We start from the raw sequence: 16,288 nt of genomic DNA on the forward strand, positions 1-16,288 counted from the left end.
TCTCCGTGCCAAAACCGGGCCTAAAACCCAACTGAAATGGATCCAGATAATCGGTTTCATCCAAGAGTGTCTGAAGCTGGCCGGCAACCACTCATTCTAGGACCTTGCCCAGAAATGGGACATTTGCTACTGGCCTGTAATTATTAAGGTTTTCTGGGTCCAGGGACGATTTCTTCATAAGTGGTCTTACTACCGCCTCTTTCAGGCAGCTAGGGACCACTCCCTCTCGCAATGAGGCATTAGTCACTTCCCTGGCCCAGCCGGCAGTTCCAGCCGTGCTAGCTTTTATTAGCCAAGAGGGGCAAGGATCCAATCTAGAAGTGGTTGCATGCACCATTCCAAGCACCTTGTCAAAGTCCTCAATCTGTACCAACTGAAACTCATCCAAAAAATCAAGGCAAGACCGTGCTCTGGACACGTCATTCAATTCAACTGCTACAACATTGGAGTCCAAGTCCTGGCGGATGCAAAAGATTTTATCCTGGAAGTGCCTAGCAAATTCATTACAGTGGGCCTCAGATGATTCCACTGTGTCCCTAGGGCCAGAAAGCAATAGCCCTTGGACAATTTTAAAAAGCTCCGCTGGACGGCAGATGGATGATTTAATAGTGGCAGCTAAATATTGCTTTTTTGCTGCCCTCACCGCCCCTAAGTACAACTTAGTGTAGGCACTTACCAGTGCATGATTGCATCCATCAGGAGTTCGCCTCCATTTGCACTCCAGCCGTCTCCTATACTGTTTCATCGCTCTCAGCTCCAGAGTATACCATGGGGCTGTATGAGCTCTACACTTGTTGTTTGACCAAAATATGAGATACACTCAATCTATGATGGCCAATCAGAAATTTACTGAAAGGGTGCATCTACCTTCTTAACAACTCTATACTTACATGTCAAAAGAGCTGGTCAACGTTTGTGAGAAAAAGATTAACTCCAAAATGTATATGCAGGAATAAAACAGTGGATATCTGTCTATTCAGGGCTCACTGTGAGGGTGTGAAATCCCACACACTCTAGGTGGCACTGTTGAGCTACATCATAATATGATGCCATATGAAATAAAATGACAGAGGAAGCCCTTTTATTATCATGGAGGGCATCCTCACCTTTTTGACACTGTCTTCCTTTGGTGCAAAATGGCAGATTCAGAACAGAAGATTAATAGTGTTGTCATGCAAAACTAAAATCTCTTTTGGGTCTGCAGGCCTTAAAAAGATATTAGATTTATTTAAATAATGGTCACATATCTTTTTGACACTGACAATGAAAAGCCTACTGTTCTCTCTTGTGTAAAAAGACTCAGTGAGAATTCTTGTTTGTTTGTTTGGCATGTAAAAGGACGCTCTTCCACTTTACCTCCCCCCCCCCAAATTCTCTCTCTCTCTCTCTCTCTCTCTCTCTCTCTCTCTCTGAATGTGGAATTCTTTGCTAGATAGAGGCAAGGGGCAGAAGGTAGGTCAAGATCTACTGGTACATCTCAGAGAATCAGATATCTGACTGATTTGCGGTAGATAATTGTTTAATAATAACAACATTATGTATTTCCTCACCTAAATTAATGTGCTAAAATGAAGAGAGCTAATCATGATTGCAGTTTTGAGCATGACTGTGACCGCAGTTCAGTTTTGGTACTGAAAACAAATTCCTAAGCTCAGAATATGCTTTGAGGCACCCCGTTCTTGAATTCTAACTTTTTTTTTGGCACCTGGCACTGGTTGGTAGATCCTTGGGGGTCTGTTAAAAGACAAAGGACTTGCAACAAGACTGAAGTCTGCCCACCCCTGCTTTAGGTCAGGCTTGTATAGTATAACCATAGATGTATGGTACAATAGCATATATCACTGTTATTCAACCTTTGGTCCCCAGATGTTGCTGGACAAGTCTGACAACATCTAGGGACTCAAGGTTGAAGAACATATATCACATACTATAATTAGGTAGGGAAAGGAACACAGAACTAGCTACTGGGACATTGATCTTTATTACCTTATATAATATGAGACACTGCTATATTACCCATATTATTGTATTTCTTACTGTATGTAGTGAAATGTGACTTTAGGTTAGATGCACAGCAAAGAAAGAGTTAACTTTCTCTAGAGGATATTACACACCCTAGGGAGAGCTAGACTGATTCAGTTACTGGAGTTAGTTAGTCAGTGTTGTGTGTGTTGGGCGAGGTCTACCACAGAACAAGCTCAGATGTATTACTGTTTGAGAATTATTAAATAAAGAAGCTCTGTTTTATCTTCGGTCTCATCCTGATCAATATAACATGGTGTCAGAAGTTAAGAAATCCTCATGGTGACTCCAGCGTAGCAGAGCTCCTGGGACAACTGAACACACAAAAAAAGGAAAGCAATGGCAAAGTTTTCCCCACCAGAGGCCTTTGATTTCACCAGGCCTGCAGCATGGCCAGATTGGAAGCAGAGGCTTTCCGGATTCCGCATTGCTACAAAACTGAATGAAGAGAAGGAAGAAATTCAGGTATGCTCCTTGATTTATGCCACACGCCGGCAAGCAGAGCAGATATTTAAATCATTTGAGTTTACTGCTGCAGAGGACCAAGATTACTGTCTCCTAGTCCTGGGGAAATTTGATGAATATTTTGTGCCAAACAAAAATCTCATTCATGAGAGGACATGCTTTCACCAGAGAAATCAGAAACCAGGGGAATCTGCAGAGGCCTACATAAGATGGCTGCATGAGAAAGCTGATGTATGTCCTTTTGGGGACACCAGGAGTGAAATGCTCAGAAACCAATTGGTGGTGGGAATTTTGGATAAAAACCTGTCCCAGAAGCTGCAGATGGAATCCAATCTCACTTTGGAGAGGGCTGTGGAGATGATAAGAAACTCAGAGCTTATAAAAGGCCAGGTCCAAGACCAGGGTGCTTTGGAAGGGCTGCAGGAAATAGCCAAGATACCCCTGCAGAAATGGAAATCCCAAATTCCAAAATATCAGAAACAAATATACAGCCAAACATCTAATGCTGAAATAAAATCCCCTAGATGCACAAGATGTGGGAAAGGGCATACACAAAGAGCAGTTTGTCCTGCAAAGGCTGCAGAATGCCACAAATGTAAGAAGATAGGTCATTTGTGTGCTGCACTAGAATGGTGAATGAAACTGTGGAGCAGCAGAAAAGTCAAGAACAATTTTTTTCTGGGTCCAGTCATAGGGGTGGAAAATTCCACAGATCCTTGGGAAGTATTACAACAAATCACTGGGTTCGCAATAAAGTTTAAAATAGACACTGGTGCAGATGTCAGCATAATTTCTGAGTCTGTTTACAAGTCTTTTTCTAACCCGCCTAGTCTTCAGCAAACAACAGCAGTTTTAACTGGTTCTGGAGGACAGAATCTAAATTGCATGGGATATTTCATAGCAAGAACCTGCTATAGAGACAATGACTATGACTTTAAGGTCTATGTGATCTGTGCAAAGTCTAATAACCTCCTAAGCCAAGATGTTGCAACTATGATGAGATTGGTGCAACATTTAGATGAGCTTTCCACAGACATTCCTGACAGTTGGAACGTTGAAGACACCACCAGTACAGATAAGGCTCAAAGAAGGGGTACCATATGCATTCACACTGCCAGAACAATATCAGTTCCGCTGCTACCCAAAATAAAGGCAGAACTGGATAGAATGGTTCGCTGTGGAGTCATAGAACCTGTCACAGAACCTACTGATTAGTGCACGCCAATAGTTCCAGTACCAAAAAAGGACACAACAGTAAGCATATGTGTGGCTCTAAAACAACTAAATAAAGCTGTCAATCGGGAAAAGTACATTCCTCCTACTGCAGATGATATCCTGCCACAGTGAGCTGGTGCCCGCATATTTTCATTGTGTGATGCTCAAGTGGATTCTGGCAGATCTGCCTAGCTACTGACACTGCTATATTGACTACATTCATCACTCCATTTGGGAGATACTTCTTCAAGAGATTGCCATTTGGAATTTCAAGTGCACCTGAGCTGTTTCAGAGAGAAATGTCAGAGCTGTTACAACACTTGGAAGGCATTTCTGTGTTCATGGATGATATGTTGGTTTATGGCCACAATGGCAGGACATGATGGAAGATTGGCCAAAGTCTTAGCAACAGTAAAGGTAGCAGGGTTAAGACTCAACAACAGCAAATGCATCTTATGCCAGAAAGACCTTACATATCTTGGACACTGCATAAATGAGCATGGTGCGAGTCCAGATCCTAAGAAAGTAGAAGCCATTTCCACAATCAAACCTCCAGACTCAATCACAGGACTGAAAAGATTTTTGGGCATGGTACATTATTTAGGATGCTTCTCGCCAAATTTGGCAAAGAAACTATACCCATTAAATACACGTTTGAAAGCAGACAGCACATGGTGCTGGCGTCCAAGCCAAGAAAAGGCCTTCTCAACAGTGAAAAAACTCTTAACAGAGGCTCCAGTACTCGCTTACTGTGAAGTTAACCGGCAGACCATAGTGAGTGCTGATGCCAGCAGTTATGGCCTGGGAGGAGTACTACTCCAAAATCATGATGGAGAGTTGAAACCAGTGGCCTATTGCTCAAGAACATTAACACAAGCTGAGACCCAATATGCTCAGATAGAAAAGGAATGTCTAGCTGCTGTGTGAGCTTGTGAAAATTCTCAAAATATCTCTATGAGCTAGAATCATTTACACTCTGTACAGACCATAAACCCTTGATGCTACTGATAAATTGCAAAGACCTGGATCGAGCACCAATACAATGTCAGCGACTCCTTTTACGCATGATGAGGTACAATTCTCAAGCAGAATACAGACAAGGCAAGACTCTTGTAGCAGACACATTGTCAAGAAATCCACTGGAAACTCCAGACCCTGAAACAACCCAGTTAGTTGAGGAAATCAAAGTCTATGTAAATTTTCTACAATCTTCTAAACCAATATCTACCACACTCCTTCAATGCATTCAAGCAGCTACCAGCACTGACCCAGACCTTTCAACAGTGGTGAAATTTGTCAGAACTGGTTGGCCATTGTACATGTCTGAAGTGACAACTACCCTTAAACCTTTCTTTGCAGAGAAGGGAAGCCTTACAGAGTTGGAAGGAACAGTCATATTTGGTGATAGAATTGTCATTCCTGCTACAATGCAACAGGAAATGTTGAAAAAACTCCATGAAGGTAATCTAGGAATCACTAAGTGCAGAGAACGTGCAAGAATGGCTCTTTGGTGACCATGAATAGGGTAAGACCTCAAGGCAATGACAGGAAACTGTGAATTTTGCCAGAGAAATAAACCTTCACAATGGAAGGAACCACTCGTTACCACTCCATTGCCAGATAGACCATGGAAGAGTAGGAGCAGACCATGGAAGAGAGTGGGAGCAGAATTAGTCGCAATAGACTACTTTTCCAGATACATAGAGATTGCATACGTGCCTGATTCAACAAGCTCTACTGTTATCAGTTGTCTGAAGAATATCTTTGCCAGATGGGGATGCCCAAATGAACTAGTAACAGATAATGGACCGCAATTTTCAGGGAAAAAGTTTACTTTGTTTACAAAGAAATACGAATTTTGTCACATTACAGCCAATCCCCATTACCCACAAGCCAATGGGGAAGCAGAGAGAGAAGTACAAACTGTGTCTTATGTCTGGAAGATTGCTTCCTAGCACTGCTAACCTACAGAGCAACACCTATCAATGCAATGAAGTGCAGTCCTGCACAACTGATAATGGGAAGACAATTAAGAACACCAGTTCCAACTTTAAAGCAAATTTGTGTCCCTAAGTGGCCTGATTTGGCAAAATTCCATGTCACAGACAACATGGCTAAAAGCAACTACAAATATTACTACGACAGACGTTATGTAGTGAAGACACTTCCAAAATTACAACCTGGTTCACAAGTAAGACTGAAACTGGACGACCAGAAAGGATGGTCTGAACCAGCAACTGTCCAGAGCCAAAGATCTTATATTGTCACTACCAACAGTGGAACATTCCAAAGGAACAGGAGACATCTACAGTTGGTTCCCAAACCACAACCAATTTCACAACAAAGTGAGGATTCAGAGGCAGAAATACCAGAAGAGCAGAATTTATTGCCCGAACAATCTCTAAAGACTGAGAACAAAGAACTGACAAATTCTTGTGAGCAAGCATCACCTGCCAAAGACAGCCTATCTCTTGAGAGTCGGAAGAGTGTGACATCCAGAGAAAGAGTAATGCTAAAACCAGAACGTTATAGAGACTAAATGTTATTCTACACAATGTTTGCTGATAGAAAAAAATAAATAAGTTAGAACTCAAAGAAAGCGAAATGTAGTGAAATGTGTCTTTATGTTAGATGCACAGCAAAGAAAGAGTTAACTTTCTCTAGAGGTTATTACACACCCTAGGGGGAGTGAGACTGATTCAGTTACTGGAGTTAGTTAGTCAGTGTTGTGTGTGTTGGGTGAGGCCTAGTACAGAACAAGCTCAGATGTATTACTGTTTGAGAATTATTAAATAAAGAAGCTCTATTTTATCCTCGGTCTCATCCTGGTCAGTATAACACTGTACATGGTAAGAAATGGGCTCTACACTTCAATTGGCATCTTTGGGGTCATAGCTCAGTGGCAGCATGTAAAATGGTACCAAGTTCAATCTAGGACACCTCCCAGTAGGGCTGGGTAAGACCACTGTCAGAAACCCTGGAGAACTGGTGCCAGTCAGTGTAAGGAATACTGAGCCACATGGACCAACGGTCTTACTTGGTATATAGCAAATTCATACATCTATGTAACTGTGAGTTGTTTCCTCTTGTTTCAGGGTGCTCGAGGTTTCCCTGGTGCACCTGGTCTTCCAGGTTTAAAGGGCCATAGGGTAAGTGTGACCTTGTCTGATTTCCCATTCAACTTTACTTTTTTTGCTACATTTTTAAAAATCTATTCATCTTTTATTCTTCTTTGGTTTGAATATATCTTCACAGGGACATAAAGGACTTGAGGGCCCTAAAGGTGAAATTGGAGCTATTGGATCTAAGGTAATAGTTTGTTTTTGGTTTTATAGGGAAATTGCATGTTTCTATTGTCAGGAATTTATAATGGTAAAAATCTCATGCATAAGGTAACAAGGAATTTTGAAGCAACAAAGCTTGATAGCTAGTGTTGCCCATCCTACAGTAGGCAGTCTCTCCACTGTCCTTGGTAGTATTCAATGCTAATCCTACTCAGAGCAGACAAAAGTTTATTAATTTCAGTGAGTCTCCTCTGAGTAGGTTGAATACAACCCTTTATTAATGTGTTGAGGAATAGCTTTGTTGCTCACTTTTGCCCTCTCCATTTCCTGAGAAACGGTCATGCAGTTTCTCCCTTCCCCGCCCCGTTTTGTCCCTCTTCCACCTCTCACCCTCAGCTTAGCTTTCTTCAATGAAACACCATGGAACTAATTCTTGCTGAACAGGAAGTGTTGTTAAAAAAATGTCTTTAAAATCTGTTTTGCATGTTACGGTTGGTGATAGTAGAAGCTGCTTGAAACGGCCTCTGCACCGTGGCTGCTTTACTACAGCACCCATAATGCATAAAGCAGTTTGGCTGGTGAACTGTTCCACCATGTGAAGAATTTCCATGCCACGTACAAACATAGCTGGCAGCCGGGTTGAAACTCGTCATTCACAGAGGGCAATTCACATTATGAATTGTTCTAAATGTGTATTATGAGTGCCATGGGGAGTGGCATCAAGTGGCTTTCATGTAGCCATTGTGAAGTATAGGCTATTCTTAGGCATTGGTCTACGCTATTTCCTTTACACACTGAAAGAAAAACAGAGCAAAATAGTGCAGTTCTGTAATGTAATGAATTACCATTACTTCTTTATAATATCAGAGGGCATTCCTTGACCCATGAGTGAAGAAGTTGCTGTTATCACCTTTCAATGGGTAGATTGGCCACAGTTGTCCCAAGCAGGCTTCCAGCATGGGAATTTTGAGAATGTGTGAGAGCACCTTATCTGGACCCATTTGTTGTAGAATCCAAGTTTGCAGCTTGCTGGTATTTGGAACGCAAATGGTTTTCTTCATTTGCCACCACTGACAGGGAAACTGTTGCATGGCGCAGTGGCTTTACTTTGCTGTCGAAACATAAGGGACAAAGCAAATACATGCTTCAGATGAACAGTATGCTCTCAGGATAGTTAAAAACAACCATGGTTCTGATCTACCCCAAAGCAACAGCACTATATTTATGCGTAAAGTTTTCACAATGGTATGACTATGTTATCATCTGAGACTATTTAGATATCCCTGTCTTTTGAATATAGTTTTATTTAACATTTTGATGTATTGAATGTATAGGGTGAACTTGGTCCACCAGGTCAGATGGGTCCAACAGGTCCTTTGGTGAGTATCGTTTGTATTATTTACAGTCCCTATTTCTCTCCTCCTCCCCAATGCCACTGCCCTGAATGCCTTACTATTGCTGTATGATAGCAAACACAGATCCAGTCTAATTGTTGAAGAAATACCTTAATTTTTTGTTAGTCTTCTCTAATGCTATTTGACTGTGTAATCCTGTGCATGTTTACTGAGAATTAAGTTTCATTGAGTTCCATTTTATTTCTCAGTAAATGCATTTAGGATTGAAGCCTGAGTGTCCTCGATTACAGGAAAAATTGTATGTCAAGCAAACATGCTTAGAGACTCCTTTCAGACTGTCTCTCTGAAATGCGGGAAGGTTGGGGTGTAACTGGCTATCGTGGTCCTCTCCCCCTACATGGATAAAAATTCAGAGAGAGAGAGAGAGAGAGAGAGAGAGAGAGAGAGAGAGAGAGAGAGAGAGAGAGAGAGAGAGAGAGTTCTCGTCATTCTCTGTTGTGAAGTTTTATGTTGCTCTCCTTTTCTATGTATGTAAAGATATTCTAATATAATGTAGGCCTCAAAAACAAGCTGTTTCAATGACCAATATTATTTCAATTAAAAGGATTAGTTGAGGAATCAACATATCCAAGATCTCTCTCTCTCTCTCTCTCTCTCCCTGTGATTGTGTATCTGAAGCTATGATTGCAGCCTATTTACTTTTAAGTTATAATTAGCATAGAGAAAGAGTAGGGAACCTGTGGCTTCCAGACATTGTTGGAATATGACTTCTATCGTCACTGGCAATTGGCCATACTGGCTGGGGCTGATGAAAACTGGAGTCCAGCAACATCTGGAGGGCCACAGGCTACCCACCTCTGACATAGAGTAACAAATATTTACATTATCCAACAATACTTGCTCATGCCAGTAACTCTCTTTCATGCATGTATACCCACTCAGATCAATATGTCTGGTTTATTTCCTTACTGTAGTCATTAATAAATCCACTATGCATAGAACATGGTGAATGGAATTGTCTTTCCTGACCTTGGAAATCTACAATATCTTGTCTAGGAATTGATCTGTGGTGTTACCTGCTGGATACTGTAATATTTATAACTCTTGTGGCTTACTGTGGCTGACTGTTGTTTAACATATTAATGCTGTTTCTGTTGTAACTTAAAAAAGTAGGGGAAAACACATTAAAGTAATAAAATAAAATAAAGAAAGCATGTGATCCAGAAAAGGGATATATCATGTACGGCCCTTCATCCACAACAACTGTTGTGGAACATAATTGCATATTATATTTGGGGAGCTTATAAACAGGAAATGATCTCCACTTCCCGTTTAACTTTGGCTTCCTATAATGCTTTTGTTTCCTGCTTTATTGGCTCTAGGGTCCCAGAGGGATGGCAGGAGAAAGAGGGCGACTTGGACCACAGGGTGCTCCAGTAAGTGGTTATTTATAATGAAATAATCCCAACAGAACCCAATATAACTAATCTAATTCCTGCTGTCTAAACCTCTCCCCCTTTTGCTTCTCAGTTTAAACCTGCACACTTGTGTAAATCTGCTTCTTTAGAGTTTCTCTACAACCTGAACAGTTTTTTAAATTGCTTTCTAGTTCCATAATGTAAACAGAGAACAGTGATGATGCTTGATGGAGACAATTGCCTATGTGTACAGTCAGCTGAAAATAGTCTGGAAAAGACTGAAGGGGCAGCTTCAACTCTCTGTGGACCCTGGGCAAGAAAGTTAGAATGGGCTTCTCATCTCCCATGTCCCTCCCCCCAAAAAGTGCCACCCAGAGAATAATAGGGAACATCCTGTCACATACAAACCACTTTTCCCATTCACGTACACTTCCAACTAAACATCTATATCTGGGGGAGTCAACACAATTTCATCCAGGTGTTGCTGGACTTCAACTCCCATCAGTCCCAGCCAGCATGGCAAAGGTCAGGAATGATGGGAGGTGTAGTCCTGAAACTTCTGAAGGGCAACAGATTCCTCATCCATGCTGCAGAGGTGTAGAGATAATAGTATTACAAATATAAGTGGCAGGCTTCCATATTGTCACTTGCCATGGCAAGTGTGCCACCATCCTCTCGTGAGCATGATGAGTCTCAGCCTTCCTCCAAACCATGGAGCTGCAGAGGTGGCCGGGGATCAACCTGGCCATTGAACTACAATCCCTACCTCCTGGGGGGAAAGGTGTGAGTTGTTTGGCAGCTGCATTGTTGAGGCTTCCACAGCATTTCAGCTGCACTGTGGCTAAACCAGCAAATTATTCTTTCATGTTCCAGAGCAGGAAAGGGTACGAAGGTCTTCCTTGGCCATGTAGTGGTCAAACCAGAAACCACCACCCCCGCCCCTTCCAGCTCCAGCTAGAGTGGTGAGGAAGCAGAGGATTGTCCCACTCGCTGTCTTTGCACAGAGCTGCAGCACAATGTCTGTGAGAAAGTGGGGGGGAGGTCCTGGTGGTGAACGTAATTTTCCAGTTTGGCTAAATGATGGAACCCTGATAAGTGAGAAAAATGTAAAAGTGTTTATAAAAATATTAAATTGGAATTGGCACCACTCTGTTTTCTCATACTGCCCTGCTGTTAGGATGGCTACAGGCTTTGTCCTAGAGCTGCAGTCATATTCCCCTTGGAGTTTTCCCAAGCCTTCCCAACCTTCCATTCTCTTGCTTTTGTTTTTTACTTAGGGGGCTCGTGGTTCTCATGGTATGCCAGGGAAGCCAGGGCCAATAGTAAGTATATCTCTCTTCCATCTTTCTTTGATTCCCCTACCCAGTTGTTTGTTCTTCATTTGCTTCCATTCAGGTCCCATTTCTTTTATGTGAGATGGAGAAAAGAACATGGATCATTTGCAGTTTGTAGTATCATCACAGCATTGTTCGTTGTGACTATTTAGCACTGCACTTTGGAAAAATGAACTTCCTAGGTTGCATCCATCTAAGCACAAGTGTCACAAGTGTGAAAGGCAGCAGTTTTTTGGGTTTTTTTTGCTGTGCTTCAACATAAGCAGGAAGACCCTTAGGTCTGGCAATGGCATAGAGCCAGGTAGGCCTACACTTATGACTGCTTCTCCGGAACTAGGCTCTTGCCTGCTTCTTATCAGGCAAAGTCACATAAAGATGCAAGGGGTCTGTTTGTGTACTGTCATGTGCACCAGAGTGGTGTTATTTGTATTTTGTGTCCCACTTGCTACAAAGGTTAATCACCACTGAGTTAAGGTCAATAATTCTGAATCAATTTCTGGAGAGATGACATTCTGCCTATTACAATAAAATATTTGTCATCCATTCTAATACAGAGTATATCCCCACGTGATCGCTAAGAAGGGAGCCTTGTCCTGAAGCCCATAGTTTAACCAAGAGCTCAATGTAAGAGCAAGAAGCCATTATTGTTGTGAATTCAAAATGGCCTGTCCAATTTGCTTCCAGTCCAAAATGGCCAAATGCAATTCTAATAATAGTATTGCAGCAGATAAGAACTGGGAGTGAGTCTTGATAAGTACTTTTCACATTTCATAGCATAGCATAGAGTAAAGTTGGCTCATAACAGAGTTGCTAATCTATTTTACTGTTTAGGTTTTTAACATAAAAGGAAGGCTTTTATCTATTTTTTAAACTTTTTGTTAATTAAGCTCATGCCAATTTACATATATATATCTTTCTAGACAGAGTCAGAAGAACCTATTCAATAAGACTTGAATCAATCTTTGTATTTGCTTTCAAACAAGATAAAGAACAGTTTCCCCACATTTCAGTATCACAAATGAATTCTACTTGTCACAGACATTCCAGGCAGTATTTAGAAGAATTATCCATCTCCAGTAAAAGGGCAGCTAACATTCCTTCATAATGAGAAGACATGATTCACTAGAAAAGACAATCATGCTGGGAAAAACAGAAAGGAGTAGAAAAAAAGGAAGGCCAAACAGGAGGTGGATTGATTCCATAAAGGAAACCACAGACACTTCCGGGAAGGGTGACTTAGCCTGTGCCTGCTTTTGAGACGGGCTCCTGCCTCAAAAGAAGCTTATTCAGATATATCAGTCAGTTTTTTCTTTTTTTTTTGACTGATTAAACTTCTCCCGGGTAGGGAGAAACGAAGAGATTAACCTCAAAGCCTATTTTTGTTGGGACGACCAGATCTCATTAATTTATGGGACGAGGTCCAGCCGACGAAAGTGGGACGGATTTTTAACAGCAAGCTCTATCTGATAAAGCGAACGTTCACCTTATCTTCTAAGAGAGAACGCATTAACAGGCAAGCACCCTTCTTTCTATATTTTTCTTTTACTTGACTTAAATTGTTGCTGTTTAAAAGAGATTTGCCAGATTGATCAGTTTTTGACATCTCACTGGGGAGCCATAACTTCTCTCTGCTACGCACTAATTAATAGCTTATCTCTGTTTTTGTTGCAAAAAGCTGTCCTGGATTTGCATTCTAAAGATATACACAGAAGAGGGATTTCTATTCCAGATTTTTATTTTGAAAAATACTATACTGTTTTGAGACTACTCTCTTTTTGGTCTATTTTATTTTGACGAATCTGTTTCTTGACGATTGCCATTAATTGTTTCGATCCTGGGAACTGCATTTTGTTTACTTAACTATTGGAGAGATAAGGCTGTCTGCTCTGTTTATACTGTGATGTCACCAAGTTTGGAGTATTAACCCAATTGTTGCTGAAATAAGAAGTGGTTTTCCTATATTTTTCTTTTAAAATGGCAATTAAGAAAGTGGCTGAAAATCTGGAAATAACTATGTTTCAGAAAATAATGGATGAGATTGAGATAATGAAAATTGAATTGAGTAAAATGAAGCAGGAGATTAAAGATATAAGGGTCCCTGTGAGAGAGGTGACCCTGGAAGGGGTCCCTGTGAGAGAGGAGACCCCGGAGATTGGAACAGGGGTCCCTGTGAGAGAGGCGACCCTGGAGACTGGAATAGGGGTCCCTGTGAGAGAGGAGATCCCGGAGATTGGAACCAACGTGGAACAGGAACAAGATTTGGAGTCTATGGACTTTAGAAATAAAATCTATTGTTTGGAACTCAATGTTATCTCTGAAGAAATGAATGAAGACTCTAGAGATAAAGTTATCAATGGCATGGATAATCTTCTGGACTGGAATGATGTGATGGAGCCCAATATAGAGAAAATCTATGGAATTATCTGCAGCCATGTGACAATGGAAAAACTTTTAAGAGATGACCCAGTGTATTTTGAAAAAAAGAACAGAGATATGATTTTACAGCAGTATTTCAGCAACCTATTCAGAATGGATGGCAAGAAAATATTTGGGATAGAGGTAATCCCCATCAGACTCTTACTATATGACTATGGCTTTGACAGCAAGATTATTATGGAATACTGATAATGGAAGATTGGATATTGAAATTACTGGACTTAACAGGACTACTGAAGATGGAAGATGGAAAATGGAACTAATAGAGATAATAGAACAATGGCTACTGAAATTATTGAACCTAACAGATTCTGATGTGATGGATTAATTGAAATGTTTATTTTGACTATGGTTATGACAATAAGATTATCATAATTAGTAATGAGATGGATTAATCGATATGCTTATCTGGAAAAAAAAATTGATAGATATATTTCTTAAAGAATTGAAACCTCTCTTTGACTTTTTGTGGAAAGAATAAAGTAATGTTTATGAGATTTGATGATTAAGTAAGATAACTACTGGAGGAAAGTGATTTTATAATATGACTTAAGAGACAGGATTGTTATATATTATAGACTTATAACTGATTTGATCTTTGACAAATGGGAAGTCAATATTTTACTCTTTATTTTTTATTTTTGTTTTTTTTTTTTTCTTTTTTTCTTTTTGTTTAACTATTTTTGATTTTGTTTTTTGTCTTTGAATGTTTTATGATTTTGTCTTGTATGTTTTATGAAAATCTGAATAAAAATTATTGAAAAAAAAAAAAACATAAAGGAAACCACAGACCTGAACTTACAGGATCTGAACAGGGTGGTTCATGACAGATGCTCTTGGAGGTCACTGATTCATAGAGTCTCCATAAGTCGTAGTCGACTTGAAGGCACATAACAACAACTGCAACAAAAGCATTCCTTACAATGTGGTAAACATTGATATAGCAACAACAATATGCAGATAAAGTGCATAGCCAACCTGGTGCCCTCCAGATGCTGTTGGGCCCCAAAACCCATCAGCTCCACCAGCATAGCCTGTGATCAAGGATGATGTGAGTTGCAATTAAAAACATCTGGAGGGCACAGGTTGGCTACCCCTACTGTAAGCTAACTTCCTTCAGACATTATCTTGTCCCAAACCAAGTTCACCTGTGTGCAGTTGTTACAATGGATGTGGATACAGCTCTTCTACAGGACAGGAAAATTCTGATTGGCTCAGGATCCCCCGTGAATGGAGGAATACTACTATTTATTATTGATTATTATTTACTTATTAATTTTATATCCTGCCCTTCCACCCAGTAGGTATAGGATCTGCTTGTTGGTGCCTGTTTGATTGCATTTCACCAGGCAGTTCCATCCCGAGTTAGTCATTTATCCTTTGCTTTTACCAGTCAGATTTTTCCCGCTCCTGAAAAATAACAATATTATTAATGTTTTCCTTTTGGAAAGTAAAGGAAAAGAAAGCGGCTTTCCCTCCCCCATTGTACACCCACCCAAACCCCTCCCCTTTCCCCAGTTTTGGGAAAAGCTGGGGTAACTCACAGCATTCAGGATTGGTCCACAAAGATAGCAACCTAAGGACTATCAAGAAGTCCGATGATGTTCAATTTTAGCAAAATTCTTGCCCATCCTGAACAGCCAGTATAGGGTGTGGCTGGAGGGTGCATTGGCTGGAGGGTGCCAGGGTAATGGGAATAACTCCCCTTGCTTCCAACATGAATCAGTCCCAAACTACTGGATAGCCATTTAATTAATTACTGATTGGACCTACAAACATATGTAGCGCTGCTTGATGGGTCTCCTTGGGCTAGCAAATGGCCTGTGATGCCTGTTGGCACGTATAATCCTTTATCCACCTAGGGATATACATACATATACATACAAGCACTTAGTCTTGCTGTAGCATTTATTGGGACACTTCCTCATTGTCCTCCTTTGCCTTCGTCACTTGCACACTCTGGTATATTTGTGCATTTGAGAGAAAGGTGATGGGGACATTCTCTGGTAAAAACTCTTGCAGGCACTGAAATGTCTAGACCAGGGGTTCCCAAACTATGGTCTGTGCACCACCAGTGGTCCACAAGCTTCATTCAACTGGTCCGTGACATGTCTACATTAAATGCTCATATTGAGTTTGAATTTTATTTTATTGCTTCTTTTATTTCTTATATTGTATTTCATTGAATTGCAATTTGCATTTCATATTCCAGGCGCCATTTGAGTAAGCCCACCAATCACTAATGCTCAGGGTACAGATGGTAGGATAATGCTTGCTCGACAATCATGACTTTAGTAGTTCTTGGGGGGGGGGAAGCCTTCTTAAAGCAACAAGCAAATAAACTAGAATATAACAGCAATAAAATAAAATAAACAATCCTCACAATTATTTTTAAAAATTGTCATTCTAGATGAAATGCAACTGTTTCTAACGTTTGTTAAAGCTAAGTCTGCATGTCATCTAGTTGGCAGAAAATATTTGGTATATTCCTTAACAATATCTGGAGGGAACTACAAGACCATGATTACACATGTGCGTATGGGATTTGAAAAATGTGGCTGGGATTCATGAGCAATAGAACCAGCATAAAGAGGGTTGCTCTGAATTTCCCTTGAAACAAGAGAGGGAATTGGTAGAATAAAATTCATAGCACAATATAATGAGTTATAATTAATAAATACATGGAAGAAGGGAAACCTGCAACCCTTCAGGTTTCCAGCCATCCCATTCGATGCACCCCCTTCCAGTTTTCTGCTTTC

The 16,288-nt window shown here is 40.6% G+C and overlaps 1 protein-coding gene across 1 annotated transcript in view; it reads left to right on the plus strand.

Moving 5' to 3' along the window:
* Nucleotides 1–16,288, plus strand: part of COL5A2 (collagen type V alpha 2 chain) — a 189,289-nt gene that overhangs the window by 120,838 nt on the left and 52,163 nt on the right. The window contains exons 13-17 of the mRNA XM_061608231.1: nucleotides 6,798–6,851; nucleotides 6,958–7,011; nucleotides 8,321–8,365; nucleotides 9,724–9,777; nucleotides 11,037–11,081. Of these exons, the coding sequence (XP_061464215.1) occupies nucleotides 6,798–6,851; nucleotides 6,958–7,011; nucleotides 8,321–8,365; nucleotides 9,724–9,777; nucleotides 11,037–11,081 (252 nt within the window). The remainder of the gene's footprint in view (nucleotides 1–6,797; nucleotides 6,852–6,957; nucleotides 7,012–8,320; nucleotides 8,366–9,723; nucleotides 9,778–11,036; nucleotides 11,082–16,288) is intronic.

This window comes from Rhineura floridana, chromosome 2, assembly GCF_030035675.1.
Source record: "Rhineura floridana isolate rRhiFlo1 chromosome 2, rRhiFlo1.hap2, whole genome shotgun sequence".
NCBI lineage: Eukaryota > Metazoa > Chordata > Lepidosauria > Squamata > Rhineuridae > Rhineura > Rhineura floridana.